Source organism: Cololabis saira, chromosome 7, assembly GCF_033807715.1.
Source record: "Cololabis saira isolate AMF1-May2022 chromosome 7, fColSai1.1, whole genome shotgun sequence".
Taxonomy (NCBI): Eukaryota; Metazoa; Chordata; class Actinopteri; order Beloniformes; family Belonidae; genus Cololabis; species Cololabis saira.
The window spans coordinates 39,501,250-39,521,635 of record NC_084593.1 but is presented as its reverse complement, the minus strand read 5'-3'; the positions used below and the strand labels follow the sequence as shown (position 1 = coordinate 39,521,635).

The 20,386-nt window shown below is 41.2% G+C and overlaps 1 protein-coding gene across 1 annotated transcript in view; it reads left to right on the top strand.

The window, feature by feature from the left end:
* Positions 1 to 20,386, top strand: part of fmr1 (fragile X messenger ribonucleoprotein 1) — a 41,369-nt gene that overhangs the window by 5,466 nt on the left and 15,517 nt on the right. Inside the window, exons 4-14 of the mRNA XM_061725887.1 lie at positions 737 to 808; positions 3,829 to 3,977; positions 4,302 to 4,395; positions 4,557 to 4,673; positions 4,838 to 5,008; positions 5,900 to 5,978; positions 6,069 to 6,226; positions 6,351 to 6,437; positions 16,041 to 16,278; positions 17,582 to 17,779; positions 18,368 to 18,447. Coding sequence (XP_061581871.1) covers positions 737 to 808; positions 3,829 to 3,977; positions 4,302 to 4,395; positions 4,557 to 4,673; positions 4,838 to 5,008; positions 5,900 to 5,978; positions 6,069 to 6,226; positions 6,351 to 6,437; positions 16,041 to 16,278; positions 17,582 to 17,779; positions 18,368 to 18,447 — 1,443 coding nt within the window. The remainder of the gene's footprint in view (positions 1 to 736; positions 809 to 3,828; positions 3,978 to 4,301; positions 4,396 to 4,556; positions 4,674 to 4,837; positions 5,009 to 5,899; positions 5,979 to 6,068; positions 6,227 to 6,350; positions 6,438 to 16,040; positions 16,279 to 17,581; positions 17,780 to 18,367; positions 18,448 to 20,386) is intronic.

Sequence of the window (20,386 nt, the reverse complement as noted above, 5' to 3'; positions counted from 1 at the left end):
AGTGCAGGAATAACCACTCTGCAACAAAAACTCACTGAACCAGGAGCCAAGAACATCCATATGAAAAGAGAAAATCAACCGTAATTTGTACAGCCCACCCTGAATTTAGTCTCACCTTTGGTGCTTCATCATCATATATCACATTGCAGTTAAACACTCCCTTTGATTCATATAGTCCGAAGTCTCTGTGTCAAATCTCTCTGTTTCTGTTATGAATTGAAGTTAACACAAAGTGGACATCCCAGAAAACAGCCAAGCTGATCCGTCTGATTGTTAATGTCTAATGGGATGTGGATTTGTGACCTGCCCATTGATTCTTTGGTCTGTAAAGGAGAAGAGGTCACTTGATGCAAACAAACCCAAACCAGTAATATTTGCAAAGTAATTCATGCATTTAGTGACATAGAATGAATAAAACAAGTTATATAATTTGGTACCTGGAAAAAGCTCAAAGGTCTAAAAATGTAAACATTCTTCTTCAAAAAACCTTTCTAAAAACTCTCTGATGTGAGCTTATGTTGTAAAATTGATTTCTACAGTATTTAAGTTGCAAAAATATGTGAATTCATAGCAAGCTGGACATTGCTTTGCTGAGATTAACTCATTTTAAATGTGTAATTTTCACTCAGGAATCTGAAAAGTGGACATGGTTAGGATGGGGGTTAAATATTTGTCAAATTTAAAATGAGTGGAAACTTTAGCCAAATGTGCTGAGCGTGTGCTTGTGTTTTGTCAGGTTTACTCCAGGGCCAATGAGAAGGAGCCGTGTGGATGGTGGATGGCGAAGGTTCGCATGGTCAAAGGAGAAGTAAGTTTCTGTTCAACTTAAATGGTGGCTGAGAATCATCTGTCATTCAGAAACATTACCAAGCAGCGTTTACACAACTGGCCTGACTTAGTTTGACTACGTTTTCCATTTATTACAATATTTCTGATTACAGCCAGGTCTCACCCGTCCTCATAAACATGCAAAACACCAGTGGAAGTCACTTTTATCAGCTCAGTGCAGATGTTCTGCCTGCGTGTACAACATAAGGAAATTGTCCTCCGAACTCAGAGTTCACATCTCTGATCAAGATATCCACTAAATGCAAGAATTACATTATGAATTCAGACTAATCTGCCAAATGTGTCTCAGCTCTTTGACAAGTATTTTAGCTTTAGTTCCCTGGTTTTTACAACCAGGATCCACTAAGGGGAATTCACCTGCGTTATCTGCTGATGCTGCATGTTATTGCATCACTCTAGTTGCTGCCAGACCACTAACAAAGTGCTTAAGTTGATTCATGCTGACTGATTATTCCAGCTACGCCACTCTCCAGCAAAATTTCACTTCCTGTTTATTCGAATTTGACTTAATTTGAACTCAAATTTTCCCTTTAGGGTTTAATGTTAGTGTTTAGTAGAGATTGCCAGGGTTTGTTTCCAGCAAACTTCAGATGTTCAGCAGAGCTTGATGGAGAGCGTCCTGCGGGATGTTTTCCCATAGACTCCTCAGGTGGTCAGAGACCTCCGTATGGTAGACTCGTCAACAAAGATGTTAGTGGCTACTTCCACTGAGGATGGCAGAGCTTTAGCACTTTCTTGTGGGGTCTTCTTTAGCTCATTCAGGATTCAGTGTTGTGCCTTTTTGAGGTCGTCTGGGCTAGATGTCCACTTCTAGCCAGAATAGCTACTACACTATCTTCGTTTAGAGACCGTTATTCTGCCTGTAGGTATTGGGTAGGTGTAAGTAGGGCTGGGCGATTTTGGACAAAAATAAAATCCCAATTTTTTTTCTCTGAAAACCCGATTTTCGATTTCGATTTTTTTTGGTAAAACTACAAAAAACAATGGAATAAATTGTTTCAAATATTTTTAAAGAAAAATAGCAAACAGATTTCCCTATTGGGAATGAAGTGCAATTGAAAGATACTGTAAATCCTCCTTGAGTTTAGTAAAGTGACAACATTTACAATTTTCTTGACCAAACAAAGATGACTAGACGAGCTCTGTCTGTAATGCAGCCAGCTGCAAAAAAGGAAAATCCATTTTCCGATTTTCCTTTTTTTAACATTGTCTTGATTAATAAATCCGATTTAGATTTAAAATCGATTAATCGCACAGCCCTATGTGTAAGTGGAATGTTTGAAGTAAAAATGTCATCTTACTGGGAACACAAGCAATACAGGTTGCAGAGACTATCACTAACTCATCAGTCATGACCTCCTTAGACATGTTAAGTTCCACGTTTCTTTCAAAAATGACCACTGCCACCGCGGCTTGTTGTTTCAATGCAAGATGAGTCGTATCGCAGGTGGTATTATATCTTGTGAGGCAGTTTGTTTTGTGTATATAAAGTCTCTTTACTACTGTCATTTTACTACTACTGTCATTTAGCAGACACTTTTATCCAAAGCGACTTACATCTGAGAGGACAACACAAGCAAGAAATCAAATAGAAGATCACATCTTCTAAAATCACATCTTTAATCAAAGAGGCTTCTGGTTTGCTTATAGTGGGCAATTCTCTGAGGGAGACTTAAAATAAGAGTCATCTGAGTATTTGTTGGAGACGACAAAGCTCTGATTGTTCTGCGGCGCCCCTGTGCTGGTGATACCTGCTCAGACACACAATCTGTTATCTGTTTGTCCGGAAGTCAGTAATGATTGTGGAGGGATCTACCTGTGTTTCCTGGAGACTCTCTCATAGCAGTGCAGGATCTAACGTCGCTACTGGCTTTGCCCAGTTGACAGTAGCCGCCTTAACCCTTGTGCTGTCTTTGGGTCAAGGGAGGGTGAAGGGAGAAAAGAAGGAATGAAGGAAATAAGGAAGAAAGGAGAAAAGAAGGAAGGAAGGAAGGAAGGAAGGAAGTAGGAAAGGGAGTAACGAAGGGAGAAAAGATGGAAGGAAGGAAAGAAGGAAGGAAGGAAGAAAGGAGAAAAGAAGGAAGGAAGTAGGAAAGGGAGTAAGGAAGGGAGAAAAGATGGAAGGGAGGAAGGGAGAAAAGATGGAAGGAAGGAAAGAAGGAAGTAAGGAAGGGCGAAAAGATGGAAGGGAGGAAAGAAGGGAGAAAAGATGGAAGGAAGGGAGAAAAGGAAAGAAAGAAGGGAGGGAGGGAAGAGGGAAGAAATGGATAAAATAAGGAAAGAAGGAAGGAAAAGTAAAGAAGGTAATAAAGGAACGAATGACGGAAGGGAGGTAGGAAGAAAAAGGAGTAAAGGAGGGTAAAAAAGGAGGAAACGAGGAAAGGAAAAAGGAAGGAGAGCATGGCAGGAGGAAAGAAGGATAGAAGAATTGGGTCATTTTGACCCAAAGACAGCACAAGGGTTAAGCAGGTGCATGATTGCAACTTCAACTCCAGCTCTGTGACTACAAGGAAACTGCAATGGGTCAGAAAAGGTGCTTGTTTGTTTTTTTAGATGGGCCAACGCAATCATTTCCAGGTACGGCAACTGCTCTGTAGTGGTTAATGACAGATTTTTTTTTCATATTTTTTTTTTTCTACAATTGCTGGAGAAAGACAGAATGTTTTCCACAACTCCCTCAGGAACTGTTGTGGTTCAGTCTCTCCAGCTCCCACTTCACCTGACTGCTAGAGAAAGGCAGATGAGGGGGGGGCTTTCATTGTTTTTGGCATGATGAGAAGTGAGAAGGAGCGCTATTAAGATGCATAACGAAGGTGGAACATGGAAGCTTTTTGAGATCTGTGTGGCCGGGAGCATGAACGGAGGGAACAGTTTAGAAGTTTTCCCCCATGCTGCTTCTTGCCACTGTAATTAGGCTGCTACTTTACCATCACATTCTATTTTAGGATGAGTTGACAATTATCTTTTCTGTTTTTCTAGTTTTATGTAATAGAGTATGCAGCATGTGACGCAACGTTAAACGAGATCGTGACACTGGAACGGTTACGGCCCATCAACCCGAGTAAACCAGCCACCAAACACACCTTCATTAAGATCAGACTGGATGTTCCTGATGATCTACGGCAGATGTAAGTTTCCTGCACCCGTACTCATCACACACACCTTTAATACTGACAAACACGGGGCTTTTGAGTACTATTTTGCAAAAGATATGGTGATCCATACATTTATTTGTGTTGATATGACTAGTGCCAATGCACCTCAAGCTCAAATGTGTTAGAAATTGTAATAAATGTCAGGTTTGTGTACAGAAGTCCACAAGTGATCAATATACTTATATATATTAGTATATATATATATTAAGTGAAAGTATTAAGGATAGAGGAAGCCTCTTGTTGGCTGTAACAGCTTGCGTTGACTCGTGAGCTCATGTGTAATCTGTGTGCTACCAGGTGCTCCAAGGAGTCGGCCCACAAAGACTTTAAAAAAGCCATCGGAGCGTTCAGTGTCACCTACGACTCGGAGAAAAAGCAGCTCATCATCCTGGTTCGTCACGCTGTTCTTCTCTTCTTTAATGAAGATTGCTGTAATCATCATCATATTTAGTGTTGTAGCACCGGTGTCGAGCCTAAAATACTGCATCATTTTGTGTATATCCCTTGATGTAACATGCAGAAGAGTGAAATTGGATTTAATTGCTCTTGCAGTCAGTGAATGAGGTCACGACGAAGCGGGCCAGTATGATGAGTGACATGCACTTCAGGAGCCTTCGCACCAAACTGTCACTCATCCTGCGAAACGAAGAGGCCAGCAGACAGCTGGAGGTATTTACATGCAGAGAGAAATGAAATAAGACTAGTAAAAAACTAAATCTTTTGTGTGCCTGTATTACTGCACATTTGGCAGCAATAGTTTCTACTCGCTCTCTTTATTTTTTCCTCCACATCTTTTTGAATCATGTCACTTCTCTGTTATTTTTGGTTTCTAGAGTTCCAGACAACTGGCATCACGGTTTCACGAGCAGTTTGCGGTCCGGGACGACTTGATGGGTCTGGCCATCGGAACTCACGGCGCCAACATTCAGCAAGCACGTAAAGTTCCCGGTGTCACTAACATCGATCTGGATGAGGAGACGTGCACCTTCCACATATACGGGGAGGTAAGTTGCCTTAACTGCTACACATGACCCGGCACGCTTGTACCGACATTCAAGCTCCCACATTATGCTCTTGTCCACTTTCAAAAAGTTTAAAATTGGCTTTAACTGTGATATACCGAGGGCATGTAGTGCAGTGGTCCCCAACCCCCGGGCCGTGGGTCATTTGGTACCGGGCCGCACAGAGAGAAAAAATAATTTCTGTAGCCCCGACTGATGATGGTTGAATCTCAAACTGATGGTTCACAATGTTTTTATTCCTTGGATGTAAATACACTGGTAAGCACACCGTAAGAGCTATGAAGGAGATAGTCTTTTATACATTCATATAAGTTTCATTTAACTTAAATACAGACCGAAACAGCTGCTCGCTCGGTCAGTAACTTTTAACGTTAAAGTCCGAAGCGCCGGATGTTTACAAGGTCTCGGTGAGACGCCTTCAAAATAAAAGCACTAAATATCGGTCTCCTTAATATATAACAAATAAAATAGAAGCCTGGCTTTAAATAACGTTAATGAGAAAACAAACATAAAAACACATTTATAGAAATACTCATATTAAAGGTCATTTACAATTTCCATTATTTTATTTTTTCAAAAAGAAAGTTCATTATTATTACTATAGAGAAAATACCACAGTTTTTAATGTTGATCTTGTCATTTTATTTAGTTTTTATCAGCTATACCTTTTAGATTGGGCCGTGAAAATCAAATTATTAAACTGGTCCGCGGTTCAGAAAAGGTTGGGGACCACTGATCTAGTGGATTAGTCTGGGGGAGGGGGGGCAGTCTGAATAGGAATCAGAAGTGCATTATATGGGAATTTAAATATATTTTAATTCAAAAAGGAATTCAGCAAAAGAGTTTCCACTGTGTTTTTGTTGTTCCTATAAGGATCAGGATGCTGTCCGTTTAGCCAGGAGTTTCTTGGAGTTTTCTGAAGATGTCATCAAAGTTCCCAGGAACTTAGTCGGTGAGGACATTGAGGCAACGCTATTTATTCATGTAATAACATGCATTAAAAGTTTCAGCAGACTGTGATGGATGGTGTTTTTGCCTCTAGGGAAGGTGATTGGCAAGAGTGGGAAACTGATCCAGGAGGTGGTTGATAAATCTGGCGTTGTGAGGGTCCGGATCGAGCCTGAGAACGACAAAAAGAACTCAGCTTCAGCTGCAGCTGCAGCGGCGGCGGCGGCAGCGGCATCATCGACAACAGACGAGGTCCGGGGGAAAGAATCTGGGCTGTTTCTGCAGCAATGAAAATAAATCAGGACATTGATCAGCATGATCTGATCAATCTTAACCCCTGAACTGAAACTGTCTTTATTCTGCACTTGTGTTACAGGGAATGGTGCCATTTGTCTTTGTGGGGACTAAAGAAAGCATCTCCAATGCAACCGTACTGCTGGACTATCACCTCAACTACCTTAAGGTTCGTGTTGCAACATTGTAAACCAGCCACGCCCAAATGATCCGTGTAGAAAACACAATGGAAAAATATACTTTATTAGGCAAAGGAATTGAAAGAAAAGTGAGAACGTGCCCAAGAACATCGCATCAATAATTACAATGTAAAGGTAGAAATACTCTTATTTTTCAAAAGAAAGTACACAATTTTTCAAATATCTGGTGTTTACAAAGTCTTACATTTGGTTAACTGCAGTCTCAGATTAATAACAACACAATGGACAAAGAAATAAGCTGAAACCGTCATTAGGGCTATAACTCGACGTCATCACTCCGTAGCCAGCTCTTATCTACATGGCTGCTTCAGTTTGAGCTTTGTGGCATCAGTTTAGGCTCTTAAGGTCCGTCACAGCATTTCAGTTGAAGATCTGGTTGAGCTCTGACCATTGGGTCCAGATTCCTATTTGGCGTTTAGTTCCTCCTCTCATTGACTTGATTATGTGCGAGTTGAATGGCCCAGTTTCATCTAAGCTTCAGCCATCCCAAATTCAACTCCAGAATACCAGAATTCAGATGATTTCATGGCTGACTAGATGACTGCAAGATACACAGAAGGTTCTGTGTGTGTGCAAACCAGACCCAGATCATCAAATTCCATCACCATGCTCCGCTTTATACAGAAACTTTAGATTTCTATTGTTTTGCAACAAAAGGGAGTGATTGTTAAGTTATTAAATAGTTATTAATAATTGTCCGATGACTGTTATTAATTATGTAAATATGTTATCAAAATGAATGAATCAAACGAGGCACCAACTGAATTTCAGGAATGAACTAAACATCACAATCAGTCTCAAAATAACTGTTATTCTATACGTGCCAGCCTGTCACCAGGGGTGGCGCTATAGAGTAGCAGAGAAGGAAGGAGTCCGAGCAATTCAATTCAATTGAATTCAATTCAATTTTCAATTCAATTTTATTTATATAGCGTCTATTACAACAGAAGTTTTCTCTAGGATCTTTCCAGAGACCCAGAACATAAACCCCCGAGCAATTATTACATAAACAATGGCAGGTAAAAACTCCCCTAGCACAGGCCTTTGCAACCAGCAATTGTTACAAATACAGGACTGTCTCAGAAAATTAGAATATTGTGATTTTCTGTAATGCAATTACAAAAACAAAAAAGTCATACATTCTGGATTCATTACAAATCAACTGAAATATTGCAAGCCTTTTATTATTTTAATATTGCTGATTATGGCTTACAGCTTAAGAAAACTCAAATATCCTATCTCAAAAAATTAGAATATTCTGGGAATCTTAAATTGTAAGCCATAATCAGCTATATTAAAATAATAAAAGGCTTGCAATATTTGAGTTGATTTGTAATGAATCCAGGATGTATGACACTTTTTTGTTTTTTTAATTGCATTACAGAAAATAAAGAACTTTATCACAATATTCAAATTTTCTGAGACAGTCCTGTATGTGTAAAATAACAGCAAACAACCTCTCGCATTCAAATTAATCTGAATTTATTCTCACAGGTATTAAAGACTGTAAAACACTTGAATAAAGACACAGTTCCGACATCTAAATTACACGTATGTTTGTGTGAATGGTAAAAATGGCCCAAATCACGTGTTCAAGTCGACACTCGGCAAGAACACAGGAAATGAGAGGCCTGATGGTGGAGATGAGAGTGGACGTGTGTGTGTGGGTTAGTAGCAAAGAATCAGAGAGAGAGGAGAAGAGAATGAAGCCCAAAAACACTAGAATAACTCTCACTACCAGAAAACTAAGCTGCTCTGACCGTTCCTACACAGAAACGCACCAATGTGAAGTCAACTTCACACGTGCACTCTGGTCATTCAACTTGAGATCCAGCAGCGTGGATGCAATAACAGATAGCTAAAAATGAACAAACACACTTCAGCAGCTGTAGAAAATAAAGCCAGTTGTGGCTCACGATGGGAAACCAGTTAAAGCGTTAACTTTCTCTGCCCACACACAACAGCCTCTTATGTGGACGGCTTGGCAAGCACTGGCCGCGATGGTTTAGTCCCTGCCAGGCCAGCGCTCCTCTGGGTTTGGTGAACAGCTAGATCGTTCCGCTCCGTTGCTGGTCCTGGTGAGGACCGGGGCTCTCCTTCTCTCCCTGTCTCCGTGAGGATGAGGGAATGCAGCGCCGCTACCGCAGCGTCGGGGGCGTGCACGCGTCCCTCGCTCGGCTCGTCAGGGCTTTGGAACGTTTGCGGGTCGCTCCTTCGCAGCGCTGTGGCCAGACAGACTGTCCTTGCTGTTTCCTGGCAACCAGGCAGTGAAGGAGGAGGCCGGCCTTTGGCTGGTGGCACGCTGTGCTAAAGTGGGAGCTGTGAAGACCACAGCTCGGGAGCCATGAGCTCCGTGTCGGAGTCAAGTCTGTGAGAGAAAGCAGGGGAGCCGCTCTGGGCTGCTGCGTGAAATTCTGGTACAAACATTACAGTTATGGCGCTTTTCCACTAGTACCTACTCAGATCTACTCATCACAGCTCGACTCAACTCAACTCGGCCTGGTTTCTTTTCCATAACAATTCACCTGGATCAGAAGTAGGAGGTTGGAGTGAAGCTGCTGTGACGTATTTGATTGTGTGATCTAAATGAAGAAGACAACAACACTAAAGATGTAGAACCTGGAGGAGATGATAGATGTGCTGCTGGGTCTGTGGCTTGTGTTTGATACCAAGTTAAAAAATGAGAGTGAGAGAAGTTACAAGTCGCGACGCTTTTTTTTTTGTTTTGATATTTTTATTAGGGGGTAAGGCACAGTTGAACAGGAATAAACAAAAAAAAGATATACAGTCTACCTCCTTTTTTTTTTTTTTTTTTGGAATTAAGAACAGAACAAAAAAATCCACACAAAACAATGACAAATACACGAAAATTATTATATTCTTATATACAAGTAATATTTAAGTATTTAAGCTAAAGAGTATGAATTAAAAAAATAGATGAATAAAAAGGGGAAAAAAAAAAAAAAAAAAAAAAAACCCAAAAACAAAAGAAAAGTAAAAAGATAAATAAAAAGGAGGAAGAAAGAAAGGAATGAGAGAAGAGAGGGAGGGGGGGGATCCGTCAATCAGGAGGCAGGGACTGGAGAGAGTGGAAGAATGTAAGAAAGGGAAGCCACTTATTATAAAATTTGTTGCAACTACCCTTCAGTGAATATTTAATCTTTTCCAGCTTCAGAAAAAACATGGTGTCGTTGAGCCACTGGGTACTAGAAGGAGCCTTAGTCGACTTCCAGTGGAGAAGAAGGTGGCGTCTTGCCAGTAAGGAAGTAAAAGCCAAAATGTCTTTTTGGTTTGAAGTAAACCGGCCATGGTCCTCTGGGAGCCCGAATATGGCAACATGGGGGGAGACTTTTATATTCACCGAGAGTATTTTTGACATGGTGTCAAAATAATTCGACCAAAAGCGAGAAAGTAGTGGGCAAGAGTAAAACATATGGGTTAAATTGCAGGACGAGGCATGACATTTGTCGCATTCGTCAGTGACACTGGGATAGATCTGTGAGAGTCGAGCTTTAGAAAAGTGGACTCTAAACAGTACTTTAAACTGTATAAGTGTAAGACGAGCGCAGGATGAACTTGTGTAAATTTTTTTAAGAGCAGCGTCCCACCAGTCATCCTCCAAATTTAGATCCAGTTCATCTTCCCAGGCAGCCCTAACTTTAATAACTGGAGAGAGATCGTAAGACAGAAGGTCATCGTAAACCTTAGAGATCAGTGATTTTTGAAGTGGATCATGGTTTAAAAGCACCTCCCACTGTAGAGTCGGCGGAGAGGATGGAAAAACTGGAAACAAAGCTTTAGCGCAGTGTCTAATCTGAAAGTATCGAAAGAGATGAGAAGGCGGGAGATTAAATTCACCTGAGAGATCTGCAAAGCTGCGAAAGATACCATCCTTGTAAAGATCTCCAAAACTTTTCAGGCCCTTATTATGCCATATGAGAAAGGTTGAATCTGTAAGCGGAGGTCGAAATAAATGATTGTTCAGTAATGGAGCTAAAGTAGATGCTGACTTAAATTTGAAGTGTTTCCTAAATTGATACCAAATTTTAAGTGTGGAGTGAACCACTTGATTATTTGTAAAGACAGAGAGGTTGGATGGAATAGATGAGGTAAGTAGAGCAGGTAAAGAGGATGAAATGCATGACTGTGCCTCCAATTTACACCATGGCATATTCACCGATTTGAACCAAAATGAAATTTTTTGAATATGTGCTGCCCAATAATACAGTTGGAAATTGGGAAGTGCCAGTCCGCCATTGAATTTACATCTCTGAAGTGTGGATTTGCGGATTCTAGGAGCCTTCCCACACCATAAGAAGTCAGAAATAGTTTGATCAATTATTTTAAAAAAGTGTTTTGGTAAGAAAAGTGGAAGACAATGGAACAGAAATAGAAATTTGGGCAAAATATTCATTTTAACTGCGTTAATTCTTCCAATTAATGAAAGAGGTAAGCTTTTCCATCTATGGAGGTCAGATTTAATTGTAGACATTAAAGGTGAGAGATTAGCAGAAAAAAGAGAGCTTAACGTTCTGGTTACGTTGATCCCAAGATACCTAAAGCCGGAAGGACTAATCTTAAAAGGGATATCTGACTGTACGAGCTGTGTTGCTGAGTCATTAATGGGATAGCATTCACTTTTAGATACGTTCACTTTATAGCCTGAGAAAGACCCGAATCTCTGGAAAGCAGATAAAATTGAAGGAATGGAGAGGACAGGATCCGAGACATATAACAGTAAGTCATCAGCGTAAAGTGACAGCTTATATTCTGTTCCCAATCGGGAGATCCCAGTAAAAGTGGGGGAGGACCTCAGAAAGATTGACAGGGGCTCTATAGCTAGTGCGAATAATAGGGGAGAGAGGGGACACCCCTGTCTGGTGCCACGGGCTAGAGTAAAAAAATTGGACTGAATGCCATTAGTGGAAACGCTTGCTTGTGGAGACGTGTAAAGGAGACGAATCAAAGAAATGAACCCATTCCCCAGCCCAAACTTCTTCAGTACAGTAAATAAATAGTCCCATTCAATCCTATCAAATGCCTTTTCAGCATCGACTGAGATTACGACTTCAGGTGTTGTGGTGATAGTTTTAGAGTGAATAATATTTAAAAGTGTCCGCACATTAAAGAATAACTGTCGCCCCTTAACAAATCCTGTCTGTTCATTTGAGACAATAGTTGGCACAATGTTCTCCAAGCGAAAAGCCAAGGCTTTAGCAAGGATCTTAGCATCTACATTTATTAACGAAAGAGGTCTGTATGAGCCGCAGAGAGTTGGATCCTTATCTTTTTTTAAGAGGAGACTTATGGAGGCTTGCCTTAAAGTGGGAGGGAGAGTGCCATGTTCCAGTGATTCCTTATAAACAGCATGCAATAAAGGGGACAATTTATCCTGAAATTTCTTAAAAAATTCCACTGGAAATCCATCAGGGCCAGGAGCTTTGTTATTTTGCATACTTCTCACAGCGAGATTAATTTCTTCTACCGTTAATGGCGAGTCAAGATTTTTAGCAGCATCGGAGCCTATAACAGGAAAGTTGAGGCTATCTAAGAATGAATTCAATTCAGTGGAGCCAGATGGAGATTCAGACGTATATAAAGAGGAATAAAATGAGTGAAAGACAGAATTAATGGCGGTGGGATCCTGATGCAATGAGCCTGATGAATCTTTTATCTGAAGGATCATACGTGAGGCTGCCTGGCGACGTAGCTGATGAGCCATGAGCCGACTTGCCTTGTCTCCATGTTCATAATATACGGAGCGTGATCGTAAGAGAAGTCGCTCTGCGTCATTAGTGGTAAGGAGATCAAATTCAGTCTGTAAATCGACACGTTGCTTAAGAAAACTGGGAGAGGGGCAAGTAGCAAGTTGTTGGTCCAATTTTGTGATCTTAATAGAGAGTTCTTGTAATTTGGCTTTCCGGGACTTATTCAAGTGAGCAGAGAAGGAGATAATTTGTCCCCGCAAATATGCTTTTAATGATTCCCACAGCAGTGAAGATGAAATTGGTTCCATATCATTTTGATTTATAGAGATGTAATCATCAATTTTAGTTGTAATAAAATTGGTGAACTTATCATCTGAGAGAAGTAATGTATTGAACCTCCAAGATGTTGAGTAGCGTGGCTGTGAAGAGAACTGAATATCCAAAGAAAGAGGAGCGTGGTCGGAGATCACAATAGGATGATAATCAACAGACAGTACTTTGGGAATTAGTTTAGCATCAATAAAATAATAATCAATCCGAGAGAAAGATTGATGCATCTGAGAAAAGAAGGAATATTTTTTGGTACAAGGGTTATAAAATCTCCAAGGATCGGTGCAACCGTTCTTGGACACAAAATCTGAAAGAGACCTCGACATTGAAGAAGGAGTCAGATTTCGTGGGCTGGAGCGGTCTAGTTTGGGGTCAATTACGCAGTTCATATCCCCGCCAATTATAAGAAGACTGTCGTTCAATGAGGGGAGACATTCAAAAAGCTTATTCATAAAGTGTGGGTTGTCAAAATTGGGGGCATATATATTAACTAATAATATGGGAATATGAAATAGCGTACCCGCCACAATTAAGTATCTGCCGTTTTTGTCTGAAATCACCTTAGATGCTGAAAACTGCATTGACTTACCAATTAATATAGCAACCCCCCTGGCCTTAGAGTTGAAATCAGAGTGAAACACCTCAGAAACCCAGGGACATTTAAGTCTGACCTGGTCTTTGGTGCGCATGTGGGTTTCCTGAAGGAACACTAAGTCAGCTTTAAGACGTCTCAGGTGAGCAAATATTCTCGATCTCTTAATTGGACTCCCCATGCCTTTAATATTCCAGCTCAACAACCTCACAGAAGTACCAGTATTAGTGGCTATATGTTAAATTCCTAAAGATAGAGATGTACCGAATGCGGATCTCCAAGGAAGGAAAGGAAAGAAAGGGATGGAGGGAGGAAAGAAAGAAAGAAAGAAAGAGGAAAGAAGAAGAAGAAAAAAAGGAAAAAAAAAAAAAAAAAAAAAAAAAAAAAAAAAAAAAAAAAAAAAAGGGGGGGAGAAAAAAAATAAAAATAAATAAATAAATAAAAAAAAGGGGGAAAATTGAAAACAACAACAAACTTAACCTACTGCACCCCCCACCCCCCAATTGCACTTACAACGACCCCATCCCCAAACGATGGAGAACCCAGTGCAAACTCCAGAAGGAGTCAGATCCCTGAAAAGAACACTTACGGCTTTAAGCATAACTAACAAGATAATAACTAACAAGCTTCGTGTTGAGCTCCTGCAAGCCCAGCAACATTAACAGAGAGGTACAACCAATCACGACCAAGTTAAACTGAAAACCACATACCGTGTATATATGGGAGAGAAAAAAAAAAAAAAAAAACCGACACTGATGAACTGAAAAAAGTTCAACTAGACTTTGAGCGACGTGATGAAAGCGCTGGCCTCCTCTGCCGACCTGAACTCCCTTTCTGCGCCGTTGTGGGTGATGCGGAGGCGGGCGGGGTACAGCAGACCGTAGCGGATCCCCGGTATCTCGCGGAGCCGGCGGCGGACGTCATTAAAGGCGGCTCGGGCACGGGCCGTCTTCTGGGTGTGGTCGGGAAAGACAGAGAAAGTCAACTCTCCACACGTAATCCGTTGCTGAGCCCTGGCTCGGCGCAATATATCCACACAGTCTGTATGATAGTGCAGACGGGCGATGATGGGACGAGGGCGCTCTCCGGGCTTCGGCTTCGGCTGGAGGGTGCGGTGCGCCCGGTCCAGGAGAGGCTCCTTCTCCAGGCTGAAAGCCTCCTTGAGCAGAGAGGGAATATCCGTAACAGCAGAAGAGGTGGAAAAATCTTCAGGAATTCCCACGATCCGTATGTTATTGCGCCGGGATCTCGCCTCCAGATCCTCGCATTTACCATCCAGCCTCATCAGTTCAGCTGACAGATGCTCCACTTTAGCCTGTAAGGTTGTGATGTCATCGGTGCAGGATGAAAGAGATGTTTCCATTTCAACCACGGTGTTCTTCAGAGCGCGCACATCAGACTGGATGTTTGTAATGCTTTTTGATAATTCCGACTTCACCGCTTGCAGCTCAGTCTTGATGCTCGACAGGTTTTCAGTTAAAGCAGCCTGAAGCTCCGATTTAAAAACAGCCGCCATCTCAACGCGGAGTGATGCGAGCAGCTCGGCCTTAAAGTCGTGTGAAGGAGCGGCCCCGGCGGCCTCGGCCAGGCTGGACGGGGGGTCACCACGAGGCGGGGATGCTGCGTGCGGAGAGGGCCGCGGGGGTGGTGCGGATGGTTTGAGTTTTGGAGGCATTTTGGTCGGCAAAAATACGGGGCCAAAGTAGAATAATGAAGGTCGGGAAAAATAAACCGAAGGAAGATGAAAAAGCTGTACCAAAAATAGATATTTTTAAAGGTTGTTGCAGGAGCTCAAAAAAACACGTCCTAGTCCATTAGTCGCTACACCGGAAGTCAGTCGCGACGCTTTTTAATTTTTTTTTTAGTTTGTCTCGGCGCTGCTGAAAAGTGGATCTGGTCGTTCCTTATCGCCCGTCTAGATCCCTTTTTAATTCTCTCCTCAGCACCAGGTTTATGAACATCTGCACCTCAGAGTTGGATCAGGAAACAGACTTTTGCGCTGGTCGAATAAAATGAACAAGAAGCGTTGCTCTTTCATTGATTTCCTCCTCCTGACTCAGACGTCTGACTCCAACCCCCCGACCAATCGCTGGCCTGTAGTGTGATGACGTCAGATACAGCCGACTCAGCCGCTTAGAACCTCAGCAGAGTAGTTACAGAAAAAGTATCTACTCGGCACGTTAGACCCCTAGTAGGTACTAGTGGAAAAGCACCATTAGTATAGTTTTGCGCTACATGAAATGAAACACTGCGCCGGACCAAAGTTCCCTGGAACCTGATGGTATCAGTGGTATCAGCTACAGCAGGAGTCACCTTACCCAGGCTCGTGCTACCGCTGTCATTACCGCATCAGACTTATCCTCTAGCTGAAGTTCAGCCGTATGTGAAATGTAGTTTTAAATATTAGTAAAATGTATCATTCCTCTGAGTTGTGGAAAAAAACTGAAACAGACTGGAAAGCAATTCATTGTCCCTCCAGTATTTAACCAGCCGCTCTCACCAGAATCAGACCACGACAAAAAAGAACTCCGGCGTTAGGGATGTTTCACGCTGCTGATGTTACCATAGTTACTATGTTACCATGGGGGGAAAAAGATTTAGAAATTTGGTCAAAGTACTAGAGCGCAGCCACAATGTGTACTTGTGGATGTTTTGTAGCCACTTCATGTGAACCATTTAAAAAGCATGAAAGTAGCAGTTGAGACGTTGAAGCAAATCAGCTGTCCCTTCCCCACTGATGGAGTGACTCCACAGTGACTTCACAGAGTCATAGGAAGAATAAAAACAGGCGAGACATTATAAGTCGTAGAGTTATAACCACAGGCAGACAAGAAGGGGGTTTAATGTTGAATAAAACTGGAGGAAATGACATGAGAATGAAACAGGACTCAGAACTGGAGTTTATTTGAATATATTCTGTTTGTCTGATTTGCTCCCATCAGGAGGTGGATCAGTTACGTCTGGAGCGTCTCCAAATAGACGAGCAGCTGAGACAGATAGGAGGCGGAGGCGGAGGAGGAGGCGGTGCAGGACCCCGAAACCCTAAAGATAAAACCTACGTGTTCGATAACGGCATGGGTGTGGGGATGGGCAGAGGAGCTGGAGGAGGAGGAGGGAAGCCCTACGCAGGAGGACGAGGGGGACGAGGGCGGAGAGGAGGAGGGGCATCCTTCCCCTCAGGTAGGAGACACTTCCTTCTTATCTCGTATTATAAAACCATTTATCAAAGCATAAATAAATACATGACTACGGGAGAGTATTAGGGCCAGGCAGGAGAAAAATACAAATGATATTTTAGAGGAGGAACATTTTTTTTTTCATTATGTACTTTGAGAAAAAAGTCGAAATGTTGAGAAAAAAGTCAAAATGTCAAGATTAATGTTGAAGTACAATTTCATGACTAAAGTTGAAATGTTGAGAAAAAAGGCGAAATTTCGGCTTTATTCTTGAAATTTTATTTCAACATTCATCTCGACATTTTGACTTTTTTCCTCGACATTTCGACAAAAAAAGTACAAATAATATTTTAGAGGAGGAAGATTTTTTCTTTCATTATGCACTTCGAGAAAAAAGTCGAAATGTTGAGAAAAAAGTCGAAATGTCAAAATTAATGTTGAAGTACAATTTCGTGAAAAAAGTCGAAATGTTGAGAAAAAAGCCAAAATTTCGACTTTATTCTTGTAATTGTATTTCAACATTGATGTCGATATTTCAAATTTTTTCTCGAAAAAGGCGAAATTTCGACTTTTTCTTGAAATTGTATTTCAACATTAATCTTGATATTTCGACTTTTTCCTTGAAATTGTATTTCAACATTAATCTTGACATTTCGACTTTTTCCTTGAAATTGTATTTCAACATTAATCTTGACATTTCGACTTTTTCCTTGAAATTGTATTTCAACATTAATCTTGACATTTCGACTTTTTCCTTGAAATTGTATTTCAACATTAATCTTGACATTTCGACTTTTTCCTTGAAATTGTATTTCAACATTAATCTTGACATTTCGACTTTTTCCTTGAAATTGTATTTCAACATTAATCTTGACATTTCGACTTTTTCCTTGAAATTGTATTTCAACATTAATCTTGACATTTCGACTTTTTCCTTGAAATTGTATTTCAACATTAATCTTGACATTTCGACTTTTTCCTTGAAATTGTATTTCAACATTAATCTTGACATTTCGACTTTTTCCTTGAAATTGTATTTCAACATTAATCTTGACATTTCGACTTTTTCCTTGAAATTGTATTTCAACATTAATCTTGACATTTCGACTTTTTACTTGAAATTGTATTTCAACATTAATCTTGACATTTCGACTTTTTTCTCGAAGTGCACGATAAAAAAAAAATCTTCCCCTCTCAAATTTTTTTTCTCCTGCATGGCCCTAATACTCTTCCGTCCGTGAACATTCATGAACGTTACATGAACTTGGAAGCAGCTCAAACGTTGCCGTTTGTGCTCACTGCTGCAGGAACCAACTCGGAAGCGTCCAACGCCTCAGAGACGGAGTCGGACCACAAAGACGAGCTCAGCGATTGGTCGCTGGCCCCCACCGAGGAGCTGATGGCCGGAGGAGGGACCATGCCCAGACGGACAGACGGCAGGAAAAGACCAGGGGGTGCAGGGACGAGGGGACGAGGAGGAGGAAGAGGAAGAGGAGGATATAAAGGTGGGTGCTAATTGATATTGGCAGGTTGTGGATGGAAACCTTGTGGTTCTGGTTCTTCCTCAGCAGATATTTCTGGAACATTATTGAATAAACACATCTGCTCATGGGAAAGGTGATGAACTTTTCCTCTTTAATGAGTTATAAAAATATTTTACACTTTATTTTTGATCTGCTCTTTTACTACAGATGGTTTATTTTGAAGATAATTAAAATAATTAGCTTCATTTAAGTTTATAAAGGATAAGAAAGAAAAGGAGAGTTAATTGAAAACTGGAAATAAATAACAAGGCTTCATTAATTATACCCTGATGAATATGAGTGAATCAAATAATGACATCCTGCAGACGCTGTTTGGAAATATATACTCGTTAGGAGTTTTACCATTTAAAGACCTACATACACATCAGGGGAAATCAATTTCCCACAACAGTAATTAAAAGTGATGGCCATAAATAAAGAAGCTGCTCACTCACCACAGAATAAAGAAATAAAGAACGTTGGAGGTTTAGATGGCATCATAATAATATACTCAGTGCTTTGTGATTTAATTTTTGCTATGTATATATAATATAAATGTCCTGGGTTCAGGGGAAGACATGCAGTGGAGTGAGTCCAGACCTCGTCATCTCAGAGACCCCAAGACACGAGCCCAGGAGGACACCTTACAGGTGAGACCTTCACTTCATTCATCCCTGAAGGGAAGCATGTGTAGCAGCCGTTATTCAAGTCTCCTCCAAGAGCCATGTCGGTGCTCATCATTTGTACAGCTCCTTTTAAAGAAATAATAACCAGAAGGGTGGTTCAGTAGGATTTAGATCGGGGTTCAGAGAAGGCCCGGTGTTTGGTTCTCAGCCGTTCTGTTTTTAGTCGTATGTTTGGGGTCATTATTGTGACCTGCGACCAGACCAAACTCTCTGACACTGGGCAATACATTTCCCTCAAGACGGCCTCAATAGTCTTGAGATTCAGTTTGATCTTGCCCACATTGAAGACTCCCAGGACCAGACTCCCCCAGGCTTCCCCGTGTCTCCTAGTAGCTGCAGTCTTGCTTTTCTTTGAGTGTTTCTAGTTTTTACGTTTGTGAAGGCAGAGCTGACGTGACCTGCCAAAAATGCTCCAGTCTTGTCTCATTCGTGAAAAGAACATTCGAGCAGCAGCTTTTTGACTAGTCAATGTGCATTTAAGTATTTCTTTATGATTTGATTTCAAGAGTGGAGTCGTCTTCGGTCGTTCACTCTGGTTCAAGCAGCGACTGATGATTTGGTCTGACACTGATGTACACTTGACCTTGGAGTTCACCTGGAACCTCTTGTTGTTCTGGGCTCTGAGGTCATCATTCCTATTATCTGTCTCTTCGGTTTGTCATCACTTTTCCTCTCGTGGCCACATCCAAGGAGGTTAACTCCAGCCCTAAATGTCTGAGTGAAACTCTGTAATCACAGGAACACCAGGCTGCCTGGAGATGTTCTCCCACCCTTTCACATGCGGGTCTATAATCCTCCTACTGAGGTCATGACGGCACACAGCACAGTGACAACTTTGAACCCTTTTAAATTAAAGACACACTTTTTGATGTCACATTATTTTACATAGTACCAATTAATTTGTCCGGAGCAGTTTCATTAATTTCTTTTTATGAGTCTTTTGAACCAGAATTCAGAAGCAGTGTCTGATTTTGATTAAGTATTTAGTAAATAATTATTACTTTTATTACTTTTGTCACCTTCAAGTAATGGGGTTTTCTCTCTAATGGAGAGGTAGCAGCACGTTTGTGCTGGTCTGTAACTGTGGGTAGGAAGGATCCTCATCAATGAGGTTAATCCACGCTTCCTATTGTTAAATGGGTATAGAGGGAATGACGTCAAAGAAGCAACTTCACAGCGGGTTACGCCCACTGAGTGTCAGAAAGACTGAGTGTCAGAAAGACTGAGTGTCAGAAAGACTGAGTGTCAGAAAGACCGAGTGGCAGCGTAACTGTAATCTATGAGTACTCGACTGTACTCATAGATTAAGCAAGAAATCGGAGTTATCGTTTTACAGACTGACGAAAAATAAGCTTAAGAGAAACAAATGTATCGCTGCAATTCACAGAAACAACTGGATTCCAGGCACCGAAACGTGGATTTGTGGTTCCCATTTTGTATCAGGTAATGTTAGATTTTTGGGTAGCTAACGTTAAACGGTCAAATCATAAAGTTCGGTGTCCTCATCACTTTAATTTCTACAACAAATCCTGCCTTGAAGTAGGACCAAGCTTCAAGACTTTTGTAAGCCTTCAAGCTTTGCTTCGTGTATTTCCCCGGCGTAGAAATTAAGTTCATATAAATATCAGGAAACTGGATTCGTGGCCAAATATTAATGTCCATGGACCACTGGTTCTTGGTAACTGTACCAAATATTAATGTCCATGGACCACTGGTTCTTGGTAACTGTTCCAAATATTAATGTCCATGGACCACTGGTTCTTGGTAATTGTACCAAATATTAATGTCCATGGACCACTGGTTCTTGGGGTAACTGTACGGGTCACTGTCAAGTCCAACTGCCTTTAATTTAAGCCCATAATCAGCTGTTAAACCGTCTTCTCCACAGTTTCCCTACTAGTTG